Genomic DNA, 27,342 nt, shown 5'->3' with positions numbered 1-27,342 from the left:
GTGTTAATGTCTATAGTCTTCAAGTGTATGTAGTCTTAAGGTTTTGTTCATGTTTTTGAAAATTAAATCTTTTCTAGGTTATATCTTCATTTCAAAATATAATATTTGATATATATTTTTATACTGAATAACTTTATTTAATATTGTTGGCTTCCTCAACGTTAAAAATATTTTTATCTAAAGAAAAAATTCTAAATTGTAGTTTAGTTGGTTTTCTCAATTTGATTTTACTTATAGATATTTTAATGATATTAAATTTGATGTTAGGCTTAAAAATGGTGAAAAGATTGTCTCCAATGAACATGTTGCTATGGAGTGGGACTCAGAAACAGGTAGCAGGTTTCATGCTCCCATTTGCAATGCTCTTGTTCTGGCTTGCAATGTGCATTTATGTGGAGATTTATGTTATTTAGGAAAGATGTTGTTCACCCTTGTATTTTGGAGAAACAGGGATTTGATGAGATGATCTACTATATCACTTATAACTTGTGACTATCAAATAATTTACATAAACTTGTTAATTTAAAATCATGAAGGTTAAAAAGTATAAATAGCATTTTGTAATTGAAATGATGCCCTAGGCTTAAAGATGGGAAGAAAGTTACACCTGGTGATAATGTTAAGATGGAATGGGACCCAGACACAGGTAGCGCCGCCCTGGTGTTCAAACAGCCAAAGTGTGAGGATTCTGGTGACTACCAGTGTGTGGCTAAGTCACCTGTTGGTACCACAAACTCTAACACAACACTTACTGTCAAAAGTGAGTACTTAAATATCCTAAAAAACTCTTACTGTAATAAGTAATTAGTGAAAAGCAAGTATACTAGCTTATGGCACAATGTAATGTATACTTCATCTTGCTTATTCATCAAGCTGTCCAAAAAATGTGAGTAATCATATAAGTGAATAAATAATACTCAGCTTGTCATTGTCACTCTAAGGCAGATATTGTGTTAAATTTTCCTTGTGGCCCATTTCTAGTCAATTTGGTGTAAATGCTGCAGATGATATCTGTATTCTTAAAGGACCAGGAACATAATGCAGAAATATGTAAATATTACAGCTCCAGAAATTGAAATCTTCAGAAATTTAATGTCAGAAACAATGTAAATATTATGTAGAATAAATAAAAAAGACCTGTCCTCATTTTGTAATATTACAGAAATTCCTACAGTGGTTAAACCACTTGACAAGGCATATGAGCCTGTCGAGGGAGATCAGAATGTTCGTCTGGTATGTAAATTGGATGGATTTCCAGCTCCGGAGGTCACATGGTACGATTGTGTTGTATCTGTGTCTGTAGATATTAGTGTTGTTTACTGGTTTTTGGTTGGAGTCCTGATTACACACTACATAAATCTCTATGTTGATTATCTTTTGTTTTTTGTTTATTTATTCTTAATTCATACTTTAAACCCTTTGAAAAAATTTTCGATATGACTTTGTGTTTTATACATCAAAATCTACCGTAACAGTTATGAATGGGATTTTTTCTAACTTTAAGTGGGGATTTATATCATTTAACAAAGATGTTGTTCTCCCTGTTATTTTGGAGAGTCAGTAATGGTATCTGAAATGAAAAGCTTTGTAAATATGAGGTAGTTTAGGTGTACTTGTTTACTTAAAAGCATGAGGATTAAAGGAAGGAAAATAACATTTGGTAAATGAAATGATGCTTTAGGCTTAAAGATGGGAAGAAAGTTACCCCTGGTGATAATGTAAAGATGGAATGGGACGCCAACACAGGTAGTGCCGCCCTGGTGTTCAAACAGTCAAAGTGTGAGGATTCTGGTGACTACCAGTGTGTGGCTAAGTCACCTGTTGGTACCACAAACTCTAACACGACACTTGCAGTCAAAAGTGAGTTCTCATATATATCACAATCTCTCCCATAATACATATTGTTAATAATGAGTACTCAAATACACTATGCAGTTCTGACAGTGGGAAACAGTTAAAAAGTGAATAGTTGAATGTAACACAATGAATATAACAGTGTACACTTAATGTTTTTTATCATTCCTGTAATATTGCAGGAATTATGAGTTACATCACACAAGGAAATAAATCTAACCATTTATTGAATTTTCTTCATGGACCATTTCTGTTCCTGGTGGTGTAAATACAGGAGTTGGCATTCGTATCCTTAAAGTATCAGTAACATATTGTATGATTACAAGTTTAATCAGAAATTTATAATTAGTAACTTTGGAAATTCAAATTTTCTTAAAGTCAGTGTTGAAACGTACATTTAAATGTTATTAAGAATGAATCAAAATGACCTTTTGTCATTATGCAATATTGCAGAAATACCAACAGTATTAAAACCACTTGACAAGGCATATGAGCCTGTTGAGGGAGACAAGAATGTTCGTCTGGTGTGTAAACTGGATGGAACTCCAGCCCCGGAGATCACATGGTACGATTGTGTTATGTTCATGTCTTTAGTTATTAGTGTTGTTTACCAGTTGTTGTTTGGTGAAGAAGTTATGCAATATTTATGTCTGTTCTGACTGTCTTTTGTTTTTGTTTGTTTATATCTTTTCGTAACACAAACTTAAAACAATAATTTGAAGACAATATTTTGGTGCTTTGTGTTGTCTCCATCAAAATCTACGAAATCAATTGTGAATAAGATTTTATACACCTGTCATCCTAGGGTTGTATTAAAATATACCCTGTGCTGTCTGTTCATAAACTTTATCTTTTTAGCACCCTCTTACCTTTATTTATAGACTGATCTTAATGAAACTCTCTTCAATTATTCCATATTATAATAGCTGGAACCAAATCACCTTTAAGAATTTTGTGATTACTTTTAGCAGAGTTATGCCTCTTCTATTGTCAAATATGGGCATTCTGTAGAAAAGGCAAGAACATTTTAATTCTTCATTCACGTCTTTCTAAATTTGATTTTCTGATACAAGAAGTAAGGGAACTTGGCAGATATTTCAGGTTTTTCATGTTACCTTGTATTGTCAGAGTTATGTCCCTTCTATTGCCAAATATGGGAATAAATTAAACATCCTTGCTTCTTGCATCCCATTGTCATATTTTAAAGTCATTTAAGCAGGGAACTATTTCCTTAATGCAGTTCCCACACACCCTCTCAATATCACTACATCTTTTGGTGGCAGTTAAAAATTGTAACTAGCATTTTGTAATTGAAATGATGCTTTAGGCTTAAAGATGGAAAGAAAGTTACCCCTGGTGATAACGTTGCTATGGAGTGGGACCCAGACACAGGTAGTGCTGCCCTGGTGTTCAAACAGCCAAAGTGTGAGGATTCTGGTGACTACCAGTGTGTGGCTAAGTCACCTGTCGGTACCACAAACTCTAACACAACACTTACTGTCAAAAGTGAGTACTTAAATATAACATAAACTGTCACACCACACACACTGTCATACCACACACACTGTCATACCAAACACACTGTCAAAGTGAGAACTCAAATACACCACAAACTGTTACTGTATTGAGTAAGTACTGATAAACGAGTATACTAGCTAGCTAGCTAGCAACACAATGTATTGTATATTTGATACTGTTTATTCCTCAAGCTGTTCAATATATATGAGTAACACAACATCATACATGTAAATAAAACTCATCTTGTCATTGTCACTCTAAGGCAGATTTTATGTTAAACTTTCCTTGTGGGCCTTTTCTAGTCAGTTTGATGTAAATGCTGCAGTTGACATCTGTGTTTTTGAAGGACCAGAAACATAATGCATGAATATGCAAATAATAGGACATTTTTATCAGCTGTAAGCTTCAGAAATTCAAAACTTCAGAAATTCAATGTCAGAAACAATATAAATATTATGTAGATTAAATCAAAATGACATTTCATCATTTTGTAATATTACAGAAATTCCTACAGTGGTTAAACCACTTGAAAAGGCATATGAGCCTGTCGAGGGAGATCAGAATGTTCGTCTGGTATGTAAACTGGATGGATTTCCAGCTCCGGAGGTCACATGGTACGATTGTGTTGTATCTGTGTCTGTAGATATTAGTGTTGTTTACTGGTTGTTGGTTAGTGTCCAGATAATACACTACATAAATCTCTATATTGATTATCTTTTGTTTTTTGTTTATTTATTCTTAATTCATACTTTAAACGCTTTGAAAAATTTCTGATGAGACACTGTGTTTTATACATCGAAATCTACCGTAACAGTTATGAATGGGATTTTTTCTAACTTTAATTGGGGATTTATATCATTTAACAAAGATGTTGTTCTCCCTGTTATTTTGGAGAGACAGTAATGGTGTTTAAAATGAAAAGCTTTGTAAATATGAGATTGTTTAGACATACTTGTTCACTTAAGATTGTGAAAATTAAAAAAGTGTAAATAACATTTGGTAAATGTAATGATGCTTTAGGCTTAAAGATGGGAAGAAAGTTACCCCTGGTGATAATGTAAAGATGGAATGGGACCCCAAAACAGGTAGCGCCGCCCTGGTGTTCAAACAGTCAAAGTGTGAGGATTCTGGTGACTACCAGTGTGTGGCCACGTCACCTGTTGGTACCACAAACTCTCATACGACACTTGCAGTCAAAAGTGAGTTTTCATATAAATAAAAATCTCTCACATAATATGTATCGTTAAAAATGAGTACTCAAATACACTATGCAGTTCTGACAGTAAGTATTGAACAAAAAGTGAAATTTGAAGGTAGCACAATGAAAAATTCCATTGTTTACTTTTTATTTTTTATCATTTTGTATCATCGTGAGAATATAAGTAACATTATATCTCACAAGTAAATAAATCATAGCTTGTCAGTGTCACTTCTAAGCAGAACTTGTATTGAATTGTCTTCATGCACCATTTCTGATCCTGATAGTGTAAATACAGGGGTTGGCATTCGTATCCTTAAAGTATCAGTAACATCTTGTATGATTACAAGTTCTATCAGAAATTTATAATCAGTAACTTTGGAAATTCAAATTTTCTCAAAGTCAGTGTTGAAAACATACATTTAAATAATATTGAAAATGCAACATTACAGAAATACCAACAGTAGTTAAACCACTTGACAAGGCATATGAGCCTGTTGAGGGAGACAAGAATGTTAGTCTGGTGTGTAAACTGGATGGAACTCCAGCTCCGGAGGTCACATGGTACGATTGTGTTATGTTCATGTCTTTAGTTATTAGTGTTATTAACCAGTCGTTGTTTGGTGTCCAAGTTTCGCTATATGTATGTCTGTTCTGACTGTCTTTTGTTTTTGTTTGTTTATATCTTTTTGAAACACAAACATGAAACATTATTTTAAAGACAATATTTTGGTTATTTGTGTTTACTACATCAAAATGTACGAAATCAGTTGTGAATAGGATTTTTATACACCTGTCAGTCATAGGTAGTATTAAAGAATACTCTGTGCTGTCTGTCCATTAACTTTATCTTGTTACCTTCCTCTTACCTGTATTTATTGACTGATATTATTGAAACTTTCTACAATTATTCCATACTATAATAGCTGGAACCAAGTCATTTTCAAGAATTTTGTGAATATTTCTTGCAGTAATGCCCCTTCTATTGCCAAATATGGGAATAGTTATAGAAAAAAAACCAAGAACTTCGTAATTCTCCATTCAATTGTTTCCAAATTTGATATTCTGATACAAGAAGCAACGGAATTCGACATATGTTACAGGATTTTCCTGTAACCTTGTATTGTTAGAGTTATGTCCCTTTTATTGTCAAATATGGGCATAAGATAAGCATCCTTGCTTCTTGCATCCCCATGCCAAATTGCAAAATCATTCAAACAGTGAATCAAACTTTCAGGCATTTTCAATACATTCTCTCAATACTGCAACATGTTATGGTGGCTGTAACAAGTATATCATGCTGTCGCGTGTGTTCTCTTGTCTTGGCTTGCAATGTATGTTGTTTTCCCTTGTATTTTGGAGAGTCAGGGATGGGATGAGGTGATGTACTATATCACATATCATTTGTAAACATCAAATAATTCATATAAACTTTTTAACTTAAAATCCTGAAAATTAAAAAATGTTAATAGCATTTTGTAATTGAAATGGTGCTTTAGGCTTAAAGATGGGAAGAAAGTAACCCCTGGTGATAATGTAAAGATGGAATGGGACCCAGTCACAGGTAGCGCCGCCCTGGTGTTCAAACAGCCAAAGTGTGAGGATTCTGGTGACTACCAGTGTGTGGCCACGTCACCTGTTGGTACCACAAACTCTCATACCACACTTACTGTCAAAAGTGAGTTCTCAATTATATCACAAATTCTCACACCACACTTACTGTCAAAAATGAGTACTCGAATTCACCTCAAAGTCTAGAACCTTACTATCAAAAGAAAGTACATATGCTTTTAAGTTCACAAATGGTTACACAACACTTATCTAGTGTGTTCGTTCAAGTAAGTGCAAATAAATCTATTGGTGCATGTCAATTTTTTGCTTTTAATTACACCGACGCATCATTTTTCGATATTTCAGAAAATAATGTAAATCCATTATCTGATTCTTTAATGTATTAATGTAGTTACTTTCGACACGAAATAACCTTTTGTCAACATTACAGAAATACCAACAGTATTAAAACCACTTGACAAGGCATATGAGCCTGTTGAGGGAGACAAGAATGTTCGTCTGGTGTGTAAACTGGATGGAACTCCAGCCCCGGAGATCACATGGTACGATTGTTTCTGACATGGCTGTGTTTGAGGATAATGTATTGCTTTTCTTGTTGTTGTTTGATAACTGATTTAAGATGATGTTTTGAAAGGTTTGAGAACTTTGTTTTAAAAATAAATGTTGGAATACTGTTTTTTGGTTAAGGGTTAAGGGCTTTTACATCCTTATAGTGTTTTGTTCATTTAATCAAATAATTGGACTTTTCAGCTAGTTCTAGTCTTTGTGGAGATTTCATGTCATTGCATATAGATGTTGTTCTCACTACTATTTAAAACAAATAAGATATTTCTTTATTGGTTAGTACTATATAAAATTACAGCATCTCTTACCAATTACAGTTACCACTTTATAACATTAACAAAGATGTTGTTTTCCCTCTTATTTCGGAGAGTCAGGTGTCATATTTGAATTGAAAAGCTTTGTAAATATGAGATAAGCATGAAGACTAAAAATTGTAAATAACATTTTGTAAATGTAATGATGCCCTAGGCTTAAAGATGGGAAGAAAGTTACCCCTGGTGATAATGTAAAGATGGAATGGGACCCAGACACAGGTAGTGCCGCCCTGGTGTTCAAACAGCCAAAGTGTGAGGATTCTGGTGACTACCAGTGTGTGGCTAAGTCACCTGTTGGTACCACAAACTCTAACACAACACTTACTGTCAAAAGTGAGTACTGAAATATACTATAAACTGTCACACCACATACACTGTCATACCACACACACTGTCAAAGTGAGAACTCAAATACACCACAAACTCTCATACCATACTTACTGTCAAAAGTGAGTGCTTCAAATTTACTTCAAACTATCACAGGACACTGTCAAAAGTTTGTACTCAAATATATATGTCGTAGAAACTCTCAGACATACTTACTGATGCTGAAATATTAAATAATTATAACAAAACCTGAAATGACAATTAAAGGAAATTGTCAAAATTTATATTTCCTGCATTGACAAGTTGTGTGTTTGTATGGCAATCAACTGTACTAAATAAGTGAAAAGTATTCTCAGTAAATTTTCCTATTTCTGTCCAAAGATCTTTTTTTACAAATAGCAAACAGTTGCTTCTAGGAAAAAAAGTGTGTATATTCATACATTTGCTTACAGTATTGATAAGGGTGCATATCATATTTAATATAAACAGTGTATATACGGTATCTTAATTCTTCACTGTTACAGTTCAGAATCTTCCTGAAAATAAAAACCCATTATAAAACCTCAGTATATGATGAATGAATATAAAATTTAGATTTAAAATTTTTGCAATTAATTAATGGTGTTTTAACCAATGAATTATCTTATGTCGGATACAACAAAGTGATATTTAGTACCTATAAAAAAACCTTCAGTGATGGACATTGAAGGGGGCATGTGTTAAATATTCAGTGTCATTCGTGCACCATTGTTTTTTGCGGACGCCATTGTTATTTTCGGACGCCATTGTTATTTCATTGTGCCATGTTATTTTTCAGAACTTCCAACTGTAATTGAACCATTAGAAAAGTTCTACGATTCTGTAGAGGGGACTGAAAATGTCCGACTTTTCTGTAAGATTGACGGAAATCCATGCCCAGATATATGCTGGTATGATGAATGTTGTTGGTAGTTCAGTGTACAACATAGTTGTAGTTTAGTTTATGATGTTGTGTTTCTTGTTGATTTTGTTTGGTATTTGTTATGCATACGTGTTTACAGCTTCACAATCTGATTGGATGTCATTTTATTGTTTGATACATACACAAGTCATGATATGTGGAGACAAAAACATAAATAACTAAATGATCACCAAAGTCAATTTTGAAATAAGAAATTTTTTGAGATTTTATAGAATAGCCTTAAATTTAATTTTAGAAGATGTTTAATGGTAATAGGAAAGTGAAATATGCATCTATAGGTTGAAAGATGGTAAGGAGATTAAGCCTGATAACAATATTGCTATGGAGTGGGACCCTGCAACTGGTAGCGCCGCCCTGGTGTTCAAACAGCCAAAATGTCAGGATTCTGGTGACTACAAGTGTGTGGCCAAGTCACCTGTTGGCACCACAAACTCTAGCACCATACTTACTGTTAAAAGTGAGTACTCGGATCTACTCTAAACTCCAACACCATATCTATGGTTAGAAATATTCATTGTAGTATTTATGACACAATCTGGTGAGAGACTAATGAGGAGTTATTCTATTTTTTTACAAGCACTAACAAGACATTGATTATAAATGATACTGTCAAAAAGGGTTGTACTTCTACATACAATTAAAACACTCAAATGACCTTAATGCTAAGTGTCAGAAGTGGAGTATTCTAAATTCTAATGTTTACTGTCATGTGTATGATTTCTTGCCAAGGGGAGGGGAGGGGGAGGGGGGTAGAGTTCCCATTTGTCATGTAAGGACAGGCTCAGTGAGAATAAGTCTGGAGTACCTTGTACAAGTAAATTTTTGAGCAATCAGACTCTATTATCTTAAATACTCAGCTTGTGATCTGAAAACTTTATGGTAATATATCACTATATGAAGGTGTACATATGGTATACATGTATATGATGGAAATCCAGTTAAAATGTGTTCCTGAATTGCCTTACAGAGGTACCAGGAGTTGTCCAGCCACTGGACAGTGTCTATAAAGCAACAGAAGGGGACGAGACTGTCCGCCTTGTTTGTCAGGTGGATGGAAACCCTACCCCTGATATCACATGGTATCATACATAAATCTGTCTGATTCTAATGCCTGGCTTGTGTGTGTGTATATATATATAGTAGATATAATTTGTTAAATTGTGCAGATGCGAATGTTTGTTTATGTATGTGTGGTTCTTTTAGAAAGAATTGTTCGTCAACTTTTACAAGTTTGTTAGTTTCTGGTAGCTTTTATTTGGTGATCTATAAACATGAACCGTGCTTTTTCTGTTGATTGTTGAGTTACGCCTGTTTCTGGTAGTACTTCCTTTTTTCAATGATCAATGCTTCTGGGAATGATACTGCTTTACATGTATTTTGTCAGTTTTTCATGGCTTTTTGTCCAACATGTTGTGTCTGGGAGTTTTAACCGTGTCGTATTATGTGTGCTTTTGGTATTGTCACTGATATGTCAGATTTAAAAAAATCCTTAAAACTATGATAGAATCAGTAATTTGATTCCATCTGTATCCCTATTTCTAGGTGTCTAACATTTTGTGATGTAAAGACATTGCCAGTAACCCAACATAATTTGTATCAGTGTTGTCTGTATGGATGGCATTGTTTATAACAATTCTGACTGATGCAATATGTGATACCATGCTTGCCATCAAAGATACAACTTTGTATGTCTGTGTAAATACTAATGAGACCTGAACTTTGATGGTCGAACAGTTCAGGTATAGCATGTTACTGTGTGATAATGATATTTTCTGTTCTATATACTTTACTTAACAGAGTGATTTTGATTTTTCATCGATTTTCATGTCTTTAATGAATGGATCTCTTCATTTACAATAGATCATATATATCTACATGCTTTCTTCGATGTGACTGAATTTTGGTATCTTTGATCTTAAGTGATCATTTTTATTGATAAACTTTCATCAGTTCTCCATAAATCTTTATCATAGAGATAAACAACAGATCTGTGTTAACAGGAAAATATTTAACAATATGAATAAGAGTTTGTCTCAGAAAATGTGAATAAGACTATGATGGTAAAATTTACTCAAAAAAGGTTAAAAGATGGGAAAGAGGTCATTCCTGGTGATAATGTAAAGATGGAATGGGACCCGGATACAGGTAGCGCCGCCCTGGTGTTCAAACAGCCGAAGTGTGAGGATTCTGGTGACTACCAGTGTGTGGCTACGTCACCTGTCGGTACCACAAACTCTCACACGACACTTAATATTGATAGTAAGTGATGCTATAATACTGCAGAAGTCCAATTCTGAAATATTTCTACCTGTATTGTTATCAGGCAGCTGGATGGGATTGCTACATTAAACTGCTGATATGACATTGCAACTGAACGATACATGTCACAGCACATACACACTACAGTACATCAACTTTTATAATGGGAAACAAAATTAAAAGAAAAATTGAACAAACAATTTGTTTGAGTTTAAAAAAGTTTACCAGTGGCTACTCATGAAATTCTGGAGGACAGACTGGACCATGATATAGTATTGTCCCATTTATTTGAAAAGAATAAAACTTGCTGTCTTTATAATTAACAAAATGTACCTCAGGAATCTGATTGGATTATTGCTACACTACTGTGTGTAAACTATTAGGATGTGTGAATGCTTGAACAAGATACTGATGAGTCGCAAGGATCAGAGGACGGACAAAATGAAACTGTCTCCTGTTTGATTGGTGGTTTGGGTATTCATTTCAGAACCACCTACCATCTTAAAGCCGTTAGAGAAGAGTTACACGTGTAAAGCGGGTGACAAGAATGTACGTCTTGTTTGTACGGTGACAGGAAAACCTGCCCCTGAAGTTACCTGGTATGATATATGTACCCTGAGACCTGTACATCTCTGCTTGTTGGTTTTAGTTGATTACTTTATTTCTTTAGTTTTATTCAGTTTGATCTTCTGATCACACAGAAGTGTATTTAGAGAACCTGTTTCTGCTTTTTATTTGCTTTCTATGCATTTGATTTGCTTTACATCTGCTTTCATTGTCTAGAAGTTGTGCTGTAGTGTTTTTGTAGCTCGCATCATCTTAGTTAAGGGGAGATAAGTTGTTATGTTTCTGTTCATTTTTTGGCTTTCTCTTTATCCCTTTTTGTTTTTTCTTTCTTTACTCGTTGTTTCCTTATACCTCTGGCTGTATTGAAAATTTCCTGATGAATGTTTTAGAATACTTTATTACTGAGTTCATTTCAAATATGATTTGTTTCATTTGTTTTATTTTGTTTGGATCAAGATTGGCTTTGATTTTCGTTTTTTGTATTTTCTGTTATATATCTACATTCTGTATTTAATATGTGGTTGAATAGTTCAAAACTTGTCAAGTTTTTTTACTTTATAAGCAGTCTGATTTTAATAACATAATTGTATTTTCTGATTGAATTCAAATTTTGAAAATTAACATGCAACATATTAGGTTATTGGTATCATTTCTTGACATAATAAAGATTAGAAAAAAAATGCTGTCAACCATCAAGTATCACGTTAACTCTTTTGTACGGGAAAACTAGGTCAAAAGGTGGGAAGACAATAAAATCAAGTGATTCCATCAAAATCGAGTGGAATGCCACATCTGGCAACGCCGCCCTGGTGTTCAAACAGCCAACGTATCAGGACTCTGGTGACTACCAGTGTGTGGCCACGTCACCACTTGGTAGTACTAGTACCTCTACTACTCTCAAGGTGAAAAGTGAGTACTGATGGGCCACAGTATACTGTCATACAGGGTTTGTTAGCTTTAATGATGTGCTCGTCTTATAAAACTCAAGACTTTGACACAAACAATGACATATACTGTCTAATTATGCTTCCCGAAGAGAGAGCACATAGTTGCCAAATTTTGTCTAGAGCATAACACTAAAACTGTAAGAGGTATCAACATGAAACTTTATAGGTAGATAGACATCAAACAAGTAGGAATGCAGTGAACAAGAAACCAGACTCTCTTTTTGCCCTTTGTTATTTTCATACTTAAATTTTGTCCCAATGAAGGAGCAAAACTCATCTCTGATGGCCCTTGTCATATTCAGTGATGAAACTGTGACTCCTTTAAAATACAAATGCACATATCACACATAAAACACTTTATTTATGAATGAAAAAGTTTCAGTTCTCTGAAAACTGCAGGTATGTATCAATTTATATGATTAATCTCTTAAAATCTCTATTGAAATTTTTTAGTATATGTTTTCTGCTCTTTTTGAGTAATAATTGCCTCTTTGACTCTTTTTCAATTGAATGTGTATTGCCAGAGTTGACTCTAATTTGAGTTAGTAGATGATTCATTGACTCACTTAAGTCCTTAAGTCTTAATTTGAACACACCTTTTATGTGCTGTGATATAACAGTAAATCTCAATTTAGATATTTAGATATAACTTTTCAGAAATTTCCCCAATAGTCATGTTTTGTGTAAGTCACAAGGAAATAGAGATTTTTGTTGCTCCTTTGTAAATACAAAGGGAATTTGGCGGAGTCCTCCTGTGACAAAAAAGCAGAAGCTTAACTAAAGTGTTACTTTACATTGTTGTTGGCAACACCTCCATGTTAATGTTAAAGCATTGTGTTATGCTCAGAACCTCAGAAAAATACAACAACTAATATTAGATCTCAGGTGTACATTTTTTTAAATGAAATTTCAAAATATTATGTGATTTTGTAACAACTATTTTGACCATTTAGAAAAGAAAACCTAATATTCGAAACCCTTGTAAGATAGGAAGTTAGATGTGTTTGATGCTGAGTTTAGAAGGCCTAATAGTTCCATTGCTGTTTATCTCATCTGAGAACCTGACATGATTATTGTTGTTTTGTCATTACCGTCATGTATTATTACCTTGTAGAACCAGAGAAGAAACCAGCTGTTGTCCAGCCATTAGACAAAGAGTACAACTTGATTGAAACCAAGGAGACCATCACGCTGACCTTTAAGGTCGATGGGAACCCTGTGCCAGAAGTGTCATGGTAACACAACAGTATTTTTACAAATGATGTATAAGCCATATACCTACTTACCAACTCTATGACAATTTTTCGTATCTTTATTAGCATGCAATTCCATCCTCTGTGGTCAAAAGTAGGTCACTGTTACCAAAAATAATTGATAGAAATTTATCAAATTTTTTATGTAACTGCTCTACATGCTGCATTTCATAACCTTTGACCTTTGACCTACATAATGTAAAACTTTGGTAAAGTGACCTACCTACTTTGACTACACAAGTTTCAACCTTTCCTCATTTACGATATGAGGTAATAATTTAGACATTTAACATACATATCTTATGGACAGACCAGCTCATGTCACATACAAAATCCTTCTACATTTCCCTCTACATTTAGTATTTTACATTGTGGTGCAAAGGTTATCATATCATCTGTGATACCTTGTACGTATCAAAATTAGCATGCTTTGTCAAAACGAACATAAATAGGGATATATAACATCCCTTTGATTCGCTATAATAAGTCAAATTCTACACTACAGTATAGCTGATAGCCATTATTCTGTGTACAGGTTAAAGGATGGCAAGCCTTTGGAAGCAGGAGGAAACATTTCTTTTGGCTGGAATGCCGAGACTGGATCAGCAAGCTTGGTTTTCAATGGAGTTAGTGTGAAGGATTCTGGGAAATATGAATGTGTGGCAACATCAACCATCGGAAAAACAACCTCCAGTACCACCATAGCTGTCAAGAGTGAGTGTAAAAACAGGTTTCATTTATCAATCTGATTAATTTTACCAGGGTAATTTGTGAAATATGAGAAAACCTACTGATCTTAGTTTGCTTTCTGAAAAGCTTGAACTAAGCTGATTGAGGCCTGAAATATATATTTGCAGGTCCATCCTAATTACTGGCTTCATTTTTCAATTATAAGTGCTGATGAACAGGTTTGTCTATATAAACAAACAAGCCCCTGGTGATAACTCTCCTACATAATATTTTACTGTGCAAATTATATTTGTGATTTAAGTTAGAGTTATCTCCCCTTTTGAAGTATGCTACATTTTATTTTACCAACGATACCTGCTGGTCCTCATAAAATATGACTTTCGTATTAGAGTTGTCTACCCTACTGATATTTTGCAATAAATCAATTACTTGTTTTAATGAAGGACATATGATTATATTTGTGATTTAAGTTAGAGTTATCTCCCCTCTTGAAGTATGCTACATCTTATTTTACCAACCATACCTGCCAGTCCTCATAAAATTAGACTTTCGTATTAGGGTTATCTTTCCTACTGATATATCTAAATTATACCTATTAATCAAGTTATTTGATATGCTGATTTGTTTCACTAGGATAAATTGAACTTGTTTTCTGATACTAAATATTTATAAAAAAAACTTAATGTGTATTTAAATCACTTTAGAGCCAGAAAAGAAACCATCCTTTTCAACACCTCTTCCAAAAGAAAACAACAAGATGGAAGGAGAAGAGAATTTTTCACTGACATGTTCTGTGGAAGGCAATCCTCGTCCAGAAGTATCTTGGTAAATCAGTGTTTTTAAAGTTGACAAGATAAAAGGAAATGTTTGTGGATATTTTATGTGGTAAAAGCTAGACATCAAAGGTAAAACTTACGTCAGTACCCGTAAATATACACATTATATACTTCATCTGAAGCATTCTTCATTGCATTTTACTTTTGTGGTTTATTTATAGCCACGAAAAATGACAAAAGTTTCTTCAGATAAATATTTTATGTATTTAATGGCTATTCCTTTTGAATAAATGGTCATAACAAGATATCTTGTGCATTCTGAAGATTATATATCATTATAAAACACATGACATCATCAATATCATGTAGTTCAAATAAAACAAATGGGCTTAATTCTACCTATGTTAATTGTTACTTAACTTACAGGATTAAGAATGGAGAGAAATTAGAGGCAAACGACAACATCAGTATGACATACGACTCTGAGAAGGGGGCGGCCACATTGACCTTTAAAACGTTGTCCTGTGCTGACAGCGGGAACTACGAGTGTGTTGCTGTGTCGTCTGCTGGCACTGGGAAGTCTATGGCAACCTTAACAGTCAAGAGTAAGCAATGTTTGTCTCCCACGACCAATCAGGCGTTCATCACGTCACATCAAGGTGAGCGACAACAAAGGTGTACCGCCCTGATTTGATCCAAGTATTGCCACAAAAACAAAATCCCTTTAATTATGCAGAAACAAACGTTTTCTGTTATTTCCTACCCTGGAAAATTATTGGTACATTCAACAAATAGGTTTACTTTTTGTAGAGCCAGAGGCAGTGTTTTTAGTATAAGTATATTCCTTATGTTTTAATTCTTTAATACTGTAAAGTTATTTCAGGTTACTATGATTTTTATTCGACCTTACTGGTATTGTAAATCTGAAAATATTTCCAATTTGGCCAATTATACAAATCTTTTAATTTACCTACTGAAATTTATAATAACATTGCACTGGCAGTGTTAAGTATGTATATAGTATATATATTTGTCCACATGTCACATTCACGAAATGTTATATAAATTTGTCCTTCAATAAGACCAGTGTGGAATCAAAGTTTCTCTGTTTAATTGTCAAGAACCCTATCTTAAGTCAATCAATTATTAATTAATTATTGCATCATTGATAAAGATTCAGTTAAAAAATACTCCTTGGTTGCTCTAAGCAAATACATATATTCTCAATTCAATAGTTTTATAATTGTTCTTTGATCAATAAAGATTTGTCTCATTGTGTATATTACTATGATAATTTTCTATCACTGAAGGATGACGCACAACATCTATCTCATTGGTAAATTCAGAAATCTGTGCTGTAATAAATTCCTAATTTTTATTTTTATTTTTATTGACAAGATTTTTCTCTCACTAAAGGATGATGTACAATTTCTATCTCATTGGTAAACGTAGAAATCCACACTGAAATAATTTTATTTATCTTTTTTTTATTTAAGAATGTACCAGAATTTTCTATTGGAATCTGTATTTCTCACTGCATAATAACATCTGACCTTACCTTGTGATGGTCCCAAACTTTTTCTTACCAATAAATATGATAAAGGTTCTCAAAGGCTGTCTACATGGTTGCTTGAATGCTACCATTCCAATCACCAGACCACGCGGTAACACCTTTGTTGGACGCTAGGAGTCCATTTTACCTCTGGTAGAAAGAATGTCTTCAGTCACTGGTAATGATGGAATGCGTTAGTGACATTTTTCCCGTTATCCTGTGTGTTGTTCTCCTAATCTGGCAATTCTAACCTCCTTTTGTCATCATTTGTGCTTTTTATGTTCAATATCTATGCTGTTAATAGTGTATATTTAATTCATCACTTTAACTTTTTATCATTATTTCATTGCCAATTTATTATTTTTCTGTCATGTATTTATGCTCTCGGAAAATTTGCAGGGAAGCAAATAGTCACCTCTTTGTCTGTCCTTATGTCCACCAGTCATTTCATGACTTGAGCAAGGATAATGAAACTGTGTTGCGTTGGTCATACTAAGAGGATGTTCAGTGCATCAAATTCAGGCCCTGTGACCCCTTGATTACAGAGTTACTGCCCTTTGTGAAAATTTTGTGTCAAAAGGGTAACTTTGCTTTCATTAAAGCTAGGAAAATGAAAGTTTGTGTGTACATTGATCATACAAAGACAATGTGTTGGGTACCAATGTTAGGGCCCACAGCCCCATAATGACAGAGTTATTGCCCTTTGATAAAATTTAGTGTCAAATTAAAGTAGTTTTTATTGTGTTTTCATCAGTTTCACTGTTAATCTTGTTTATAAAATTGGAATGCTATGTACATAGGAAATGTTTCTGGTGAATATACAAATTGCTGTTATATTTGTTTTCTCCCTGTAGTGTATATACAATACTAGTAATCCTGAATGTATTATTGTATTTGACTGTGTATGTTGTTTATCTTTTATTTAACCTAGTTGTATAGAAATTTATGAGCTATGCTTGCTCATGTGTGACTTATCTTTCTCCTACCTGCAAGTAAGAGCTGTTTTATTTCATTTTCTGCCTTGGAAGGTTTGCTGATGTCAGTATATTTGTTTTCTTTGAAGAAATGTCTTCAAAACATGGAAGACGTGACTACCATCATATGTAGCCTATGTGTACAGAGTTATCTCCCTTGTCATAATTGAAAGCCTTGTTTGAAATCTTTCAAATATTTCAAACTGACATAAGTGAGTTGAAAATGTTAAAACTGCAAAAACAAAACCTAAAAAAAGTGATTTTGTCATTCTGAATTGATCTTGAGCAATGCTTGTTGCCAGAATTGTCAGGTTGTAATTGAGTGAAGTCATCAGAAAAAAAGCCTATATCAAGCCACTTACAGTGTTGTTATGGTGATACCATGATAACATGCAGCAATTCAGGAACAGTTACTTGAGAGTGTACCTTAGTCAGCCAATCAGCATCCAACAAACTATCATGTGATTTACTGATTATATTATTCTTTGTCTGCTATTGTGTTGCTATGTTTGATGTACATATTAATCAATGTTTTGTTCCCAACTGTATGAACTTGTCTAAAAGTCTTGTTATTGCTTAGTTCATTGTGGAAACTGTGTATTTTTTTACTGTTTACTGTGGCTTAATCATATGTACTGTGTTGGCTCAGTTGTAATGTTATAGCATGAACAAAGCATCTGTATATAATTTGTATGTCTGCTCCTGAAGACTTTAAAATGTGTTTAATGTCGAACGTTAAAACTGTAAACGATATCATAGCATGGTTGAAGGTGCTTAGTTGTCCTTTTGTTTGATTAACACTGGGAAGTTATATAATTGCTGGTAGTGGAATGGTAATACAATGACACAATACATTTTGTTATAACTTTTGAAAAAAATTCTTATCATATTTTACTATTGAGATTTCTTGCAAAATCTTGATGAATTTGGGTAAGTCCCAATTTCTTTATATGAGGTTAATGTTTTAAGAATAATCTGCTAAAATATTAAATGCAGTTATCACATTTGTTTTGGCTGTGCAGTTTAAAGTTAAAATAATAGTTTTGATAAATTTCGTTTTCCCCTTTTCAATGTTCTGTGAGTTGTAAAACAGCACTCAATGTTAACTTCTTAGGGGTAACATTTCATGGGTTCGCTTTTGGAAATAAAATTCATGCATTTCTATATCAATCTGTATCCATGGATTTAATTTTAATGTTATCTTTACTGATGGCAAAATTGTACCTGCTGCAAACAATACCAACTGTACATTTTTTTGTATTTAAAGAATAGTTACAATACACAACCATGAAGATAAATTTCAGTGATTGCTATCTTAGAGTATATTACACTATGTATAACTGATATCTTATCAAATTTGGCAGTGCCAGAGATCAAGCCCAAGTTCTCCAAGGAGCTCAACGAGGCTTACAATGCCCTCGTAGGGGACAAGGATGTCACACTGTCTTGTGTTGTTGATGGTAACCCATGTCCTGATGTCTCCTGGTACGTGGTTTCATACCCAGAGTCAGTGTATCATTCTAGAAAGACTTTCTATACATTTGAATTATTTTGTGTATGATGTATTTCACTGTAATGAAAACCCTTGTTTTATACTTAGAAGACAACACTACTCACTGCACCGATACAGTCATACCCTGATCTAACAGCACTATAAAATTATAACAGCTAGATTGAACATTGGCAAACAAAACTACATCTATAGATCTCCTTTTGACAAACTAAATTACCATTTTCTAAAAATAAAAATATACTGTAGTGACGTTCTTAGGGGACTAATTTGGATTTTGAAATTATGGATGATTTAGAAAATTTATTTTCCTTTATCTTGTTTAAATTACAGGCCAGACATTCGGAGTCTCTCTGTGAAATAGAGACGGTTTACAACTATATAGTATTATTGTATCTATTGTAATCCATTGACAGAAATACTTCAGTCAGATTACGACAACATACATGTAAATACACAATAATAATGATAGTGTATTAGAAATTCATCAAATCTCTGAATATATATACATGTACATACACATTAATTATACTACTGTATGCTGTATTGTGCCTTCTAACTTAGAATTCTGTAAAAGTTGTTTTATTTTTTGTTGGTTCAATTTTTTGCTGTTACTAAAACAGAGTAAGATTGATGACTTTACCTCAAACTTGCAGGAAAAAGGATTTACAGTTTATCCAGAAGCTTCAAGCAAAAGGAAATATTTCTTATGGAAGCTCTGAAAAATCAGATATGCTATACTTTTTCTAACCTCAGTTCCAATGTATTTATAATATTCTCTAGATTTATTTGTCATCCTCAGGAAAAGGAAAAATTAAGGTGCCTCGAAAATAAGAATGGTTACAGAAATTCAAAGTAGATTTATAAACAAGTTTCACTGTCTGATTACATTATTGATGGCAGGTTCAAGGAAGGAAAGAAGGAAAAACTCATGGACACAAGTAATATGAAGCTGAAGTTCACACCAAGTACAGGCCTTGCTGCTCTTGTCTTCACCAGTGTCAGTTTGACAGATGCTGGAAGTTATGTGTGTGTAGCAGATTCTGCCATAGGAAGCAAAAAGAGTGAGACGTCCCTTAAAGTCACAAGTAAGTTTATCAAAAAAGGTTTAATAGTTACTCAAAGTTACAAGATGGGTGTCCTAGAAGGGATTTAATAGTTAGTGTCAAAAGTAATTACAGTAAAACATGGATATGTCTAAGTCAACAGGACAAAATGGAGTGTTTGACATATCTGATGGTTTGACTTAGCCATGTTTCTATGAACTGAGACATTGTGCATTAAAGGTTGACTGTATTTTCATCAGTTGTTTACATGTCTTATAGCAAGGAGTGACAGTAATGAATAAGGTATAAATTTATAAAAACATTTTATACACTAACAATATCTTTTATTTAGATAAACAGTCATAAGTAGGAAAATAAAACAAGAAATGTAATGTGAAACACTTGCCATTGAATTGAAGCTCATGCGTGGATACGCACCTACTCTCATACACATAACTTAGTGAAATAAATAAATTAATTTAATTTTTTTGTTGTTTTTATCACCAAACTATCATATATGACCGATGACTCTTAAATATAACTATGTGAAGGGAGGAAGTCCAATATGGGGGACGCAGAACTCGGGAATGATAACCCCAAGAATGGCATGTTCCTGCATATAGTGCACACCCCCTTTTTGACACGACAGTTTTAGCTTAAAAAAGTGTGCATTATACGCAGAAATTTACGATACCTAAAGTAAATGCAAATATTGTACTCATGCCTGTAAAGTGAGGAGCTGAAGGTGTTGCTATTGTTTTATGTTACAGAGCCTAAGCGCCCGCCAGTGTTCACAGATATGGCTGCGAGTCAGACTGTACCTGTCGGAGGTGTAGCTGTCTTTAAGTGTATCCTCACTTCAGAATCCCCAGCCACCTTTACTTGGTATATATCATGTGACACATCATGTGACTTTACACTAGTTATCCAATAACATGAAGCCTGTGTCTGTATGGTAATATGTGGATCTTAGAAATAAGTACATTGTCCAGTGATAAGCCCACTCTGTAACTTTTTGAATCAAAAGTCCTTTTTTCAGCCTGTGGGCTTATTACAGGGTAAGTTATAATTATTCATTTTCCTGTCTTTGATACTGCAAGACATATAGTTGAAAATTACATACAGACATGATAATTATGTCATACATAAAGTGTGTTGCATTTTCAGATAAAATAAAAAAAAAAACATGGGAACAAATATTTGCTGAGGCTGAGTGACTAGACATAATCTGAAAGATGATAACTGTATATAATAAAATCTATACAAGCAAGGTTATGCTGCTAAGTAGAAGTGTTATTTAATCTACATCCCATTGTTTCTTGTCTAGGAAAAAGGGAGACAGTGTTCTTTCAAACACAGACAGGATCAAGATTGTAGTAACCAAGACAGACACAAGCCTGACAATCACCGGTGTCCAGTTTGATGATCGTGCCACTTACACCTGCTCAGCCAAGAACGAGGACGGAGAGGAGCACACCTCGGGTGACCTTAATGTAGAGGGTAAGACTCAGTTCCTTGATCTGTACAGCATACGGTGTAATACTGCTTAGGTGTTCAAATTAAAATAACTGAATGGCAGAATAACTAAGAAACTTTTGAAAATGTTGCAATTCAAAGAAAGGATTGTATGAAAAAAGGATTAAAATGTCATTTGGCCAAAAAAAAACCAAAAAGCAAAAAAAACAAAAAAGAGGTACATCAGTTTAAAATGATTTGTTCCTTAACTCAAGATTACTTTGAACAACTAGGCAAAGATAGTTTTCTGTTTGTGTTTGTGAAATATCTAATAAGCTCTCATTGACTATAGATACTCGTTATGTCAACCATCGTGTTTGTGAAGTCATGTTATATACAAATATACACACATATTGGTAAAGTTCAGACTTTTCGGCCGTAATCTCGACTCTTACAAGTATTTCACATCACAAGCAAGGAAACTCTCATTTGGTGTTGTGTGGTTTTTTGTAACAATAGAATTCATCGAAATAGATCAGGGAACATTTGTAAAACGATACAGCAATGAGATTTCAGGCAATAAAACATTTACGTCAATATCAGAAATAAATTGAATATTGAAAAAAGTATTTTACGAGAGAGAGAAAAAAGTATTCTTTACAAGCATTCCCTGATTTATTGAATTCTTCTGCTGATATTCCTCAATGAATCGCTATATACATAGTAATATACCTCTCTACTTACTGCTACTTTGTATACCGATATATCTGGATGTAGTTACTGCTACTGTAAGTGCTACTTAACATAGATTTCATTGAGGAATCCCAACTGTATGATGACTTTATTCTGCGCTGGTTTAGTTTGCCAAGTTTTATTGGATTTTTTGGAGTGATTTTATTTTGAAGGATTATTAAAATGCTGCATAACAATATCTGAAGTATTCTGTATTATATTTGCTTATAAACATTTACATGTATACAGATTTGTTTGTATTCATATTAATTAACATTATCCTGGAGACTGATTCATAAATAAAGGCTTAAGTTTTAGATGAAATATCGATTGTGTGTCTGGCTAACATCTTTTGAAATTCGTCTTGCCTGGTTTACTAGAAAAGGGTGTTAAGGGTAGATGGACTCCATTATCAGACGGAGGCAGCAAGTTTGCTGCTGAGGATGAGGATGACGTGTTCCTGCCCGATGAACAAAAGCGGAAAGGTAAAACTGGACCTTGGGTCAGAGGGACACATGCATCATGTTCACTTTCTCGGGACTCACTTTCTAAAGGAGAAAAAATCTAAAGAGACACAATTAGATCACAGTCACTCTGATTAATTAATTAATTAACTCGGAAAGCATGGAAGTAGTTTTGATAAAGACCGCAGATTGTAGATTATAGACTTAATGCATTATTCTTAATTGTTTGTAGGTAAATAGAAGATTATATGTTCTCTCTCTTTTCTTTCTTTCTATTAAACTAGATTTTTAAATGACTCGCAGCATGTAGTACTGATCTTGTTTAAGTAACACGGGTTATCTGATTTTTGTTCAGCTTTAGAATAATTGGTTTCCTGTTTTGAGTTTCACTGACATGTATTTTTACGTAATATTTTAATGGCATTGTTTAAATTAACTGTTAGATCAAGTTCTCATACTGACAGGAATGATAACTGATATAACACAGTTAGTGATTGGATGATTTGGCATGGTGGGCGTGGCATTATAACATGTTGTGTAACATCTTACAGAGAGTTACAAATGGGACACGTATGTTAAGGATATAACGATATTGGCTGAAGGACACGCCCTTTTCATAGGTAACACTGCTATTGGCCTGTCCGCAGCACAGCTTTGCTGTCTACCCTGGTGTGCTGCTCGTCCTTGGAACCAGTTGTTATAGATGTCAGCTGAAGGATATATACTACCTCACTGTGATGTCTGTCTCCTTCCTATTCAGTTATAAGAATACCTGTGAAGTGTTTGTTTTTCTGATTTGTTGAAAGTGTTTTATTTTGCTATAATGAGATAGATGGGTATGTTGTGTCAGTTATTACTTTCATAGAAATGTTTGCTTTTACAAACTCTTAAATGCAAAATTATAGCAAAAAAATTGCATTTTTAGGTGTGAAGATTGGAAATCTAGATAATTCATTAAACAGCTAGTAGACATAATTTATATTATCATCAGTATTATATATTGAATTATACTGAAGTTTTCAAAGAGAGATAACTCTTGCACATTTTTAATGTAAGGTAGCATATATCCTTAAGAAGCTATCACATACTAATGGATAGACTAATGCAAAGGAGAGGGAAATCAGAAACATGAAATTGAAAATAAATAGGAATATTGGAATCAATTACTATTCATATCAATTAGGAAGTGATATTGTTGAAAAAGAAAGGGAGATAAATCTAGCTTAAAAGAATGACATGTATAATGTTAAAGGTCACATGAGGTCATATGTTTCATCAAGGGAGATAAATCTTACATGATTACTGGTATAATGTCCAAGGAATGATGCTTATCATTAAGGGAGACAAATCTTACACAGTTAACTCACAGGTATAGTAAAAAGTCACAAAGTGGCATGTATCATGGAGGGAGATATATGCAAATCACAGATATTGTCTTAGGTGGTATATATCCTTAATCACACATATCAGCTATACTGCATTTTACTTGTATAAGGACATGTTTAATATCAAGCCCACTATCGCTATGAAAGCAGGTACATGTGCTTGATTTAAATCTCAACTTATTATAATTGCAGACTTGAGTAAGGCTATGCTGTATGGTATCGGAAATATAAATGCTCAAGTCTGGATTTTTATTAATTATAAGGTGATGATTCGTTTAAGAATTATATGGTGAAATTTTAGTTTGAAGAAAGGATCTTACTGAGAAATACAAGTTTCACCTTCTCTTTCATGAAAATATACTTTGAGCCTTATTTCCAGTAAAATGCTGTATAATTGATATGAGTGAAATATGCTAGGCTTACAGTGGTGTCCAGGAAATAGAGAAGCTTTCATTTTCAATTACATGTAGTTGTTTTTTCATGAATGTTAATCTGGCATTGGCTTTTTTACTCTAACCATATGATATAGATCAGCCTCCCAAAGTTTGTCTTTTGTTAGTCATACCGTATATATATGTAAATTTAATCACCTGCAATTGATAAACACAACTGATGTTTATCAAGCTTCAGATCATTAGCTGATCTGCAACAGTTATAGTCAGCTGTGTTTTGCTTCACTCCTTAAAATTTTGCATTATGTTAATTCTAGATCAATTTCACAGCTAAGAAGATTGGCTTTTCATGTTTGGTTGTTAATGTTTTATGTATGTGTATATATCAGTATTAACACAGCCAGGTGTAATCGTAAATTTTAAAGAACACAAGTGTGTGTGAAGTCTTTGTAGCAGAGGTAATCAACTCCTCCTGTGAATTAAATTGTTTTGTATTAAATTTTGTTATTGTTACAGAAAATTTATGTATTTACTGAGTAAAAAGCCATGTCATGTAGTTAGTCTAAACACATTAATTGTATGTGTCCTGCTGGTGTATATTTGTTGTAATGTTAAGTGTTGTGTGGGAGGGGGTTGGGAGTTGTACTGTTAAGTGTTGTGTGGGAGTGGGAGGGGGTTGGGAGTTGTAATGTTAAGTGTTGTGTTGGAGGGGTTGGGAGTTGTAATGTTAAGTGTTGTGTGGGAGGGGGTTGGGAGTTGTAATGTTAAGTGTTGTGTTGGAGGGGTTGGGAGTTGTAATGTTAAGTGTTGTGTGGGATGGGGTTAGGAGTTGTAATGTTAAGTGTTGTGTGGGAGGGGGTTGGGAGTTGTAATGTTAAGTGTTGTGTTTGAGGGGTTAGGAGTTGTACTGTTAAGTGTTGTGTGGGAGGGGGTTGGGAGTTGTGCTGTTAAGTGTTGTGTAGGAGGGGATTGGGAGTTGTACTGTTAAGTGTTGTGTGGGAAGGGGTTGGGAGTTGTTCTGTTAAGTCTTGTGTGGGAGGGGGTTAGGAGTTGTAATGTTAAGTGTTGTGTGGAAAGGGGTTTGGAGTTGTAATGTTAAATGTTGTGTTTGAGGGGTTAGGAGTTGTACTGTTAAGTGTTGTGTGGGAGGGGGTTAGGAGTTGTAATGTTAATTGTTGTGTGGGAGGGGGTTGGGAGTTGTTATGTTAAGTGTTGTGTGGGAGAGGGTTGGGAGTTGTGCTGTTAAGTGTTGTGTAGGAGGGGATTGGGAGTTGTACTGTTAAGTGTTGTGTGGGAGGGGGTTGGGAGTTGTACTGTTAAGTGTTGTGTGGGAGGGGGTTAGGAGTTGTAATGTTAAGTGTTGTGTGGAAAGGGGTTTGGAGTTGTACTGTTAAGTGTTGTGTTTGAGGGGTTAGGAGTTGTACTGTTAAGTGTTGTGTGGGAGGGGGTTAGGAGTTGTAATGTTAAGTGTTGTGTGGGATGGGGTTGGGAGTTGTTATGTTAAGTGTTGTGTGGGAAGGGGTTGGGAGTTGTGCTGTTAAGTGTTGTGTAGGAGGGGATTGGGAGTTGTACTGTTAAGTGTTGTGTGGGAAGGGGTTGGGAGTTGTACTGTTAAGTGTTGTGTGGGAGGGGTTAGGAGTTGAAGTCACACTATATGGGTCCTGCAGATGTATACATGTTGTTATGTTAAGTGTTGTGTGGGAGGGGGTTGGGAGTTTTAGTGTTAAGTGTTGTGGGGGAGGGGGTTGGGAGTTGAAGTCTCACTATATGGGTCCTGTGGATGTATACATGTTGTTATGTTAAGTGTTGTGTGGGAGGGGGTTGGGAGTTTTAGTGTTAAGTGTTGTGGGGGAGGGGGTTGGGAGTTTTAGTGTTAAGTGTTGTGGGGGAGGGGTTGGGAGTTGAAGTGTTAAGTGTTGTGTGGGAGGGGGTTGGGAGTTTTAGTGTTAAGTGTTGTGGGGGAGGGGTTGGGAGTTGAAGTGTTAAGTGTTGTGTGGGAGGGGGTTGGGAGTTTTAGTGTTAAGTGTTGTGGGGAGGGGTTGGGAGTTGAAGTGTTAAGTGTTGTGTGGGAGGGGGTTGGGAGTTTTAGTGTTAAGTGTTGTGTGGGAGGGGGTTGGGAGTTTTAGTGTTAAGTGTTGTGTGGGAGGGGGTTGGGAGTTGTACTGTTAAGTGTTGTGTAGGAGGGGAACGGGAGTTGTACTGTTAAGTGTTGTGTGGGAAGGGGTTGGGATTTGTACTGTTAAGTGTTGTGTAGGAGGGGATTGGGAGTTGTACTGTTAAGTGTTGTGTGGGAAGGGGTTGGGAGTTGTACTGTTAAGTGTTGTGTGGGAGGGGTTTAAGTCTCACTATATGGGTCCTGCGGATGTACACTTGTCATTATAATGCTGTTGGGTTACTGACATATTCTTTGAGGCTGTGCCAATGTTCTGTAAATGTGGTATGTTTCACTGTGGGGGAGGTCTTCAATTGATAATAAACTAGCACTAAAATTGTCTATAAGGCTGTCTTCGTCTTTCGTATGTAGAAGTAGTGATTCAGGTGAAAATGTTTGTTTGAATTGTTTTGCATGTAACTGTTTTGGTGTGTAATATGGGGTACACAGAGAAGTGGATTTTGTACTTAAATTCACTAAATAATGATAAACATATTGATATCAGTTTTTAATGTCAGTAACTATAGAACACCTGTTTATTGTGTTACATCAGACATTGTAATACTTTAATGTTTTATGTTTGATTTTAACTCTACCTGATTGTCTTTAGAAAAAATCAGATAGTCTTTATTATCCAAGGGGGAAAACATGTTACTTCTCATTCAAATTCAAAGGTGGGCTTATTAGGGAATCCTAGAGGCAGTACACTACTTCATACTTAAAATCAAGGGACGGGCTGAAGTAAGGGGATATCAGGTGCTATACTCTACTTTTTTTCTTGAAGTCAAGGGATGACCTTTTACAGGATCCCAGGGGGCAGTAAATGTCCTACTCAGAGTCAAAGGATAGACTTATTACAAGATCCCAGGGGCAGTACATT

The 27,342-nt window shown here is 34.5% G+C and overlaps 1 protein-coding gene across 1 annotated transcript in view; it reads left to right on the top strand.

Moving 5' to 3' along the window:
* LOC132558608 (muscle M-line assembly protein unc-89-like) overlaps nt 1–27,342 on the top strand; it is a 58,927-nt gene that overhangs the window by 19,444 nt on the left and 12,141 nt on the right. The window contains 27 exon segments of the mRNA XM_060223198.1: nt 582–760; nt 1,163–1,274; nt 1,682–1,860; nt 2,308–2,419; nt 3,182–3,360; nt 3,875–3,986; nt 4,393–4,571; nt 5,023–5,134; nt 6,070–6,248; nt 6,573–6,684; nt 7,175–7,353; nt 8,165–8,276; nt 8,587–8,765; nt 9,276–9,387; nt 10,389–10,567; nt 11,055–11,166; nt 11,865–12,043; nt 13,196–13,316; nt 13,870–14,048; nt 14,729–14,849; nt 15,227–15,459; nt 18,691–18,811; nt 19,740–19,924; nt 20,653–20,767; nt 21,210–21,382; nt 22,450–22,554; nt 23,085–23,153. Coding sequence (XP_060079181.1) covers nt 582–760; nt 1,163–1,274; nt 1,682–1,860; nt 2,308–2,419; nt 3,182–3,360; nt 3,875–3,986; nt 4,393–4,571; nt 5,023–5,134; nt 6,070–6,248; nt 6,573–6,684; nt 7,175–7,353; nt 8,165–8,276; nt 8,587–8,765; nt 9,276–9,387; nt 10,389–10,567; nt 11,055–11,166; nt 11,865–12,043; nt 13,196–13,316; nt 13,870–14,048; nt 14,729–14,849; nt 15,227–15,459; nt 18,691–18,811; nt 19,740–19,924; nt 20,653–20,767; nt 21,210–21,382; nt 22,450–22,554; nt 23,085–23,153 — 3,929 coding nt within the window.

Source organism: Ylistrum balloti, unplaced genomic scaffold, assembly GCF_031769215.1.
Source record: "Ylistrum balloti isolate Yb309-2 unplaced genomic scaffold, AGI_CSIRO_Ybal_v1 Utg370800, whole genome shotgun sequence".
Taxonomy (NCBI): domain Eukaryota; kingdom Metazoa; phylum Mollusca; class Bivalvia; order Pectinida; family Pectinidae; genus Ylistrum; species Ylistrum balloti.
The sequence above is the reverse complement of the archived record's forward strand: the minus strand, read 5'-3'. Positions and strand labels throughout refer to the sequence as shown.